The sequence below is a fragment of the Varanus komodoensis genome, unplaced genomic scaffold (genome assembly GCF_004798865.1).
Source record: "Varanus komodoensis strain SLA01 unplaced genomic scaffold, ASM479886v1 scaffold87, whole genome shotgun sequence".
Taxonomy (NCBI): domain Eukaryota; kingdom Metazoa; phylum Chordata; class Lepidosauria; order Squamata; family Varanidae; genus Varanus; species Varanus komodoensis.
This window is the reverse complement of record NW_025336565.1, coordinates 2,229,819-2,235,832: the sequence shown is the minus strand read 5'-3', so window position 1 is coordinate 2,235,832 and position 6,014 is coordinate 2,229,819. Positions and strand designations below refer to the sequence as shown.

General features: G+C 65.2%; 1 protein-coding gene across 1 annotated transcript; it reads left to right on the top strand.

Moving 5' to 3' along the window:
- The first annotated feature begins 204 nt into the window (after positions 1-204).
- On the top strand, positions 205-4,331 carry ACHE (acetylcholinesterase (Cartwright blood group)). The gene is made up of 3 exons (XM_044417282.1): positions 205-1,776; positions 3,570-3,736; positions 4,129-4,331. The coding sequence occupies exons 1-3, from the start codon at positions 272-274 to the stop codon at positions 4,227-4,229; spliced, it is 1,773 nt and encodes a 590-aa protein (XP_044273217.1). The 5' UTR covers positions 205-271; the 3' UTR covers positions 4,230-4,331.
- The last annotated feature ends 1,683 nt before the right edge of the window (positions 4,332-6,014 follow it).

Sequence of the window (6,014 nt, the reverse complement as noted above, 5' to 3'; positions counted from 1 at the left end):
CCCCCCCCCCCCCGGCTCTCAGTTGGCCTGAGGTGCAGGCAGGTGGCGGAGCAGCCCTCCCTCCGGCGCCTGCCCCATGGAGAGCCAGCCCCTCTGCTCTGCTCTGGCGGCAGGGCTGGGCCACACTGATAGTCTCCAGGGTGCCTTTATCGGGCCGCGGCGAGGGCTCCAGCGAGGCCCGGCAGCAGATCAGGAGTGCGCAGGAAGCCCCGCCGGGCCTCTTCTAACTCAGCTCCTCCCTCTGGCAGAGGCCCCGCAGCCGGCCAGCACGATGCCCCTGCCCGGCGTCCCGCTCCTTCGGCACCTCCTCTTCCTCCTCCTCGCCGTGGCTGCATCCGCGCAGGTGGACGAGCTGAAGGTGATGACCCAGACGGGGGAGGTGCGCGGCCTCCGGATGCCGGTTCTCGACGGCCACATCGCGGCCTTCCTGGGCATCCCCTTCGCCGAGCCGCCGGTGGGCCGGCTGCGCTTCCTGCGCCCTGAGGCCATCAAGCCCTGGAGCCGCCCGCTGGAAGCCACCTCCTACCAGCACGCCTGCTACCAGCTGGTGGACAACACCTACCCCGGCTTCCACGGCACGGAGATGTGGAACCCGAACCGGAACATGAGCGAGGACTGCCTGTACCTGAACATCTGGGTGCCGTCGCCCCGGCCCAAGAACGCCACAGTCCTGGTCTGGATCTATGGGGGCGGCTTCTACAGTGGGTCCTCCTCGCTGGACGTCTACGACGGCCGGTACCTGGCGTACACGCAGAGGGTGGTCTTGGTCTCCATCAGCTACCGGGTGGGGGCCCTGGGCTTCCTGGCTCTCTTGGGGAGCCAGGAAGCGCCGGGCAACATGGGGCTGCTGGACCAGCGCCTGGCCCTGCAGTGGATCCAAAGCAACATCCAGCACTTTGGGGGCAACCCCAAGGCAGTCACCATCTTCGGGGAGAGCGCCGGGGCGGCCTCGGTGGGGATGCACCTCCTCTCCATCCAGAGCCGGCCCCTCTTCCAGCGGGCCATTTTGCAGAGCGGCGCCCCCAACGGGCCCTGGGCCACCATCACCCCGGCAGAGAGCCGGCGCCGCGCCACCCTGCTGGGCAAGAGGGTGGGCTGCCCCTTCACCAACGACTCCGAGCTGGTGGGCTGCCTGCGCTCCAAGACTCCGCAGCAGCTGATCGACGAGGAGTGGTCCGTCCTGCCCTCCAAGAGCATCTTCCGCTTCTCCTTCGTCCCGGTCATCGACGGAGACTTCTTCCCCGACACGCCGGAGACCATGCTCAGCACCGGCAACTTCAAGGACACCGAGGTGCTGCTGGGGGTCGTGAAGGACGAGGGCACCTACTTCCTCATCTACGGGGTCCCCGGCTTCAGCAAGGACAACGAGAGCCTGATCAGCCGCGAGGACTTCCTGGAGGGCGTGCGGATCGGCGTGCCCCACGCCAACGACATCGCCGCCGAGGCCGTGGTGCTGCAGTACACCGACTGGCAGGACGAGGACAACCGGGAGAAGAACCGCGAGGCCATGGACGACATCGTGGGCGACCACAACGTCATCTGCCCGGTCATGCACTTCGCCGCCCGTTACGCCGAGCAGGGAAACAAGGTGCACGCCTACCTCTTCGACCACCGGGCCTCCAACCTCATCTGGCCGCCCTGGATGGGCGTCCCCCATGGCTACGAGATCGAGTTCGTCTTCGGGCTGCCCCTGAACGACAGCCTCAACTACACCGCCGAGGAGAAGGAGCTGAGCCGCAGGATGATGGGCTACTGGGTCAACTTTGCCCGCACGGGGTAACCGGGCCGGGGAGACAGCTGGGCGGGCACCGCTGCGGGCAGGGGCTCCCCTGGGAGGGCCACCCGGCAGGAGGGACGGGGCCACAGGGCGAGGGGCCCGGGGCGGGCAGCGGGGGCAGGCGCGGACAAGGAGCCGAGAGGCGGCTCGGGGGACGGAAGGGCCAAGGGGGTCCCGGGGCTCAGGTGGAAGCTGTTACCATGCCCCAGTGATGGGTGCTAGCAAGGCGGGGGAAGATGGGCTGCGTGGGTGGACCAGTCCCTACTTTATGATATTGCCTCAAATTCTGATTTATTTTTAGCAGCCAGGGTTTGGGGGTTTTTTAATCACACTAAAACTACTTGTACAATATCTGTTCATTGATTGAGTTCTAATACTTCCAAGCCGCTTGATATAATACAATCTGTAAGCGGTATTTCAAAATATTTATTTGGGTTTTTTTGTTTGTTTGTTTTATTTTCTGTGCCACCAAATGGCGGCAGCTCTCTGGGCAGTTCACAAGAGTTTCCCAAATATACCAAACATTTACCACCGTCTCAATGTGCGGTTCCAGTTTCGGCTCCTGTGTGGCACTTCTGTAGCGCGTTTGCCTGAACAGGCAAGGCAAGGAGGGGAGAAGCCAGCTGGGATTGTCCTTCCCTTTTTCTTTTTGAGTAGAGTGGGAAGGGGCCAGGAAGGCCATCAAGTCCACCCCCTGCAGTGCAGGACACCACATCACACCATCCCACTCAGGTGGCTGCCCAGTTTCCCCCTGAATGTCTCCAGTGTGGGAGAGCCCCCATCTCTCCGGGCAGCTGGTCCCACTGCCGTCTTGCTCTGACCATGAGGAAGCTTTTCCTGATGTCCGGCCTGGATCTGGGTTGCCACAACTTGAATTGATTATTCTGTGTCCTGCACTCTGGCATCAGCGAGAAGAGACCTTGACCTTCCTCTGTGACAGCCTTTGAGGTCCTTCTAGAGGGATCTCATATCCCCCTCAACCTTTTCTCCTCAAGGGTGAACATGCCCAGTTCTCTCAGTCTCTCCTCACAGGGCAGAGTTTCCAAACCCTGATCATTTTTGCCACCCTCCGCTGGACCCTTTCTAATTTACCTGCATCTTTCTGAAATCTTGGTGCCCAGAACTGGACACAGGACTCCAGGTGAGGTCTGTATGGGGGAACTACTACTTCTCGTGATTTGGAAGTACTTCTCAATTATTGAATAATCCGTTCAAGCTGTGGCAACCCAGATTCAGGCTGGACATCAGGAAGAGAAACATAGAAACAGAGCGAGTCAGAAGGGGCCTCCCGGGCCATCTAGTATGACCTCCGGCACCAGCCGGCTCCGCTCACGACATGCCCACCATGTGGACGTCCAGCCTGTCTTTGAACACCCTCACCAATGAGGCCTCAACAACCTCCCGAGGAAGCCCATTCCACACCCTCGGGGTCCTGACTGTCAGGAAGTGCTTCCCGGCATCCCAAGTGAACCTTGGCTCCCTGAGCTTGGCTCCGTTGGGGCGTGTTCTGCCTTCCTCTTCCTCACGGCCAGAGCAAAGGGGCAGCGGGACCAGCTGCCTGGAGGCGTGGGGGCTCCCCCACACTGGAGACATTCAGGGGGAAACTGGGCAGCCCCCGAGTGGGATGGTGTGAACTGGTGTCCTGCACTGCAGGGGGCGGACCTGAGGGCCTTCATGGCCCCTCCCAGCTCTACTATCCTGTGATTCCGTGAATGACCAGACCTCTGGGCAGGACTGCTGTCCGGGGGGGGGGGGGGCGCGGCAGCCGCCCATTTGCTCCTTCTTCACACAGGGACCCCACGGATCCCTCCGACAAGGATGGCAGGTGGCCCCTCTACACGCCGTCGCGGCAGGAGTACGTCAGGCTCAACACCCAGCCGCTGAGCACGGACCGCAGCCTCCGCGCCCAGATCTGTGCCTTCTGGAACCGCTTCCTGCCCAAGCTGCTCAACGTGACAGGTGAGCCGGCGCCTCTGCCGGGGTGGATGGGACCAGCAGATCCCGGCAGCCAAGCGGCGGGTCTGCTCAGCTTCGGCCCCACGTGCCCTGGCCGCTCCCTCGGCCCCCCGCCCCCCACCCCCAAGGCAGGCTGGCCCACTCTCCTCACTTCCTGCCACTCAGGGTCACGCCTCCCGGACCGGACGGTTTTGCCTCCTCAGCTCTGGCCCGCTGCTGGGGGCCTTGTGCGCCCCCCTTCCCCTTCCGCAGCATCCTCGCCGTCCTGTCACGGAGCTGGGGACGATGGTGCTCAGGTCCAGGAGGCAGGCTGGGAGAGCCCCTCCGGCCCGGGCGGGGGCACACCAGCTTCCCCTGCGGGGGCTTAACGCCACGTCTCTCCTCCTCCTTTGTAGAGTCCGCCAGAACTTGCACTGATGCCGCTTGGGGGCCCTCCCCCACACACGCCCCACTCCTCCCCCTCCTCCTCCTCCTCCCAGGGCACCTCCTGACTTGAACACCCCGCAGCACGGAGAGGAGAGGGTGCCCTGCACCTCGGGGGGACCCCTTGGGAGAGCACGTCTGCATGGATTGAGCTGCTCAAACGCTGCCGCGCCGCGAGGCCTGGCCCGGCCCGTGCCCAGGACGCTGGGCAGGCGGCTGGGCACCCGCGGGAGCTGCCGCGCGGAAGGGTGGGCAGCGGGTCGGAGTCGCAGACACACCTGTGCTTGGGAGGGGAGAACTTCCAGGCTGGCTGAGTTTCGGGATTGACTGGGGAATGCTGCGAGCAACCTTGACTTGGAGTCACGATGGCAGACCGTGGGGGGAGGGGTATCTGAAAAGATGCCCCCCCCCCACCGTGTGTGTCGGCCTTTCCCTTGGCCCGTCCGCACCCCCACCCGCCCGGCCGCACCTCGTGCTCGCCAGTGCTGCGAAGCTCAGCGCTGCGGAAGGGCCACGGATCCGGCAGGCCACCGCACCGTGGGCAGCCCTGGGCACGGCCTTTCCACGTTCACCGCCACTGCCAGCCTGGCCTCCAGACAGCCACAGCCCGGACGTGCAGGCCACCGTGTGTGGGTCGAGGGGGAGGCCGTTTCCAGGACAAATGGCCGAGACGCACGGAGGTGCCCCCCCGCCCCTGCCCCCACGGCTGGCCGGGGCCGCCCTCGCTCCGGGAAGTTGCCCGTGCGGGGCTGAGTCAGCAGCAGAGCCAGGTGGAGGAAGAGCCCCGGGGTGCCGGGACTGGGCGCTGCTGCGGGGGGAGAAGCCCCAGGAGACGGGCTCACACCCCTGCCCACAGCCAGGGCCAGGCCTGCTGACCCCACCCCAGCTGTGCAACGGGGGCGGGGATGGCCTGAACCTGCCTGCCGCTGGCCAGATGTGCCGTCAGCCGTCCCCCGGCTCCCTTCCGACTGTGCACCAGAAGAGAGGCTGCTGTATTGTACGCTCTGTACGGGGGGGTGGAGAAGTGGGCGCCGTTTATGAAGCTCACCCAGGGTGCCCCTGGCCTGGGCTGCTGGCGTGGCAGCCCAGGCAGAATGACCCTGCGGGGCAAAACCGCTGCTGAGCCCGCCTCCCTCCCTGCCGTAAACCGGCTGAAAGGGAGCCCGCACTGCCCCCTCGGTAGCTGGCCCCCCACCGTGGCCAGGAGCAGGGAGGTGGCCGTGGGGGGCGGGGGAGCGGCCCGGTCCAGGCCTCCCGGCCTGGGGTGATGCTGCAGCTTGTCCTGCCAAAGCCCTCGGCCCCAAACCACTGCTCCAGCCTGGCTTTCCTTCGCTCTCTCTGCCTCCTTCTTCATGCTAACCCCTCTGGACCAGCGCAAACCCTCTGTGCAGAACTCCCCCACCCCGGTTCCCCCCAGGGCAGATGTGAGCAGCTGCAAGAGTTCGGGGGCCACTTCCCCACCGCCCGCCCCATGGCTGAGCTCCGTGGGCCGCCATGCAGTCGGCGGGACCCCGTCTCCTCCGCAACCCAGCCATGGCGTTCAGGGCCAGCGTGGCGTGGCAGTCGGGGGGTCAGACTGGGCCGGTGAGCTCTGGGTCAGGATCCTCACTTGCCTCGGAGCTCAGGGGTGACTTTGGGCACTCGCAGATTCTCCGCCTGGCCCACGTCACAAGGCCGTTGCTGCGAGCACAGCAGGGCGGGGGAGAGAAGAGAAGAGCAGCAGCTGGGCAGCCCCCCCCCCCCCGGGGTCCTGGGAGCGGGGAATGTGACCCCCAGCCAGCGAGGCTCGCTTGTCTCGCTGCGAGAGGCGAATGAGGCTAGCAGCAGGCTCTTCATGGAGGCCCCCCCACCATCCTCA

What these genes read in the sequence shown, in the direction of transcription:
- ACHE (XM_044417282.1), top strand. Translation starts at nt 272, where the DNA reads ATGCCCCTGCCCGGCGTCCCGCTCCTTCGGCACCTCCTCTTCCTCCTC. An exon ending in GTCAACTTTGCCCGCACGGG is followed by an intron (nt 1,777 to 3,569) that starts GTAACCGGGCCG and finishes TTCTTCACACAG; the next exon opens with GGACCCCACGGATCCCTCCG. An exon ending in CAAGCTGCTCAACGTGACAG is followed by an intron (nt 3,737 to 4,128) that starts GTGAGCCGGCGC and finishes CCTCCTTTGTAG; the next exon opens with AGTCCGCCAGAACTTGCACT.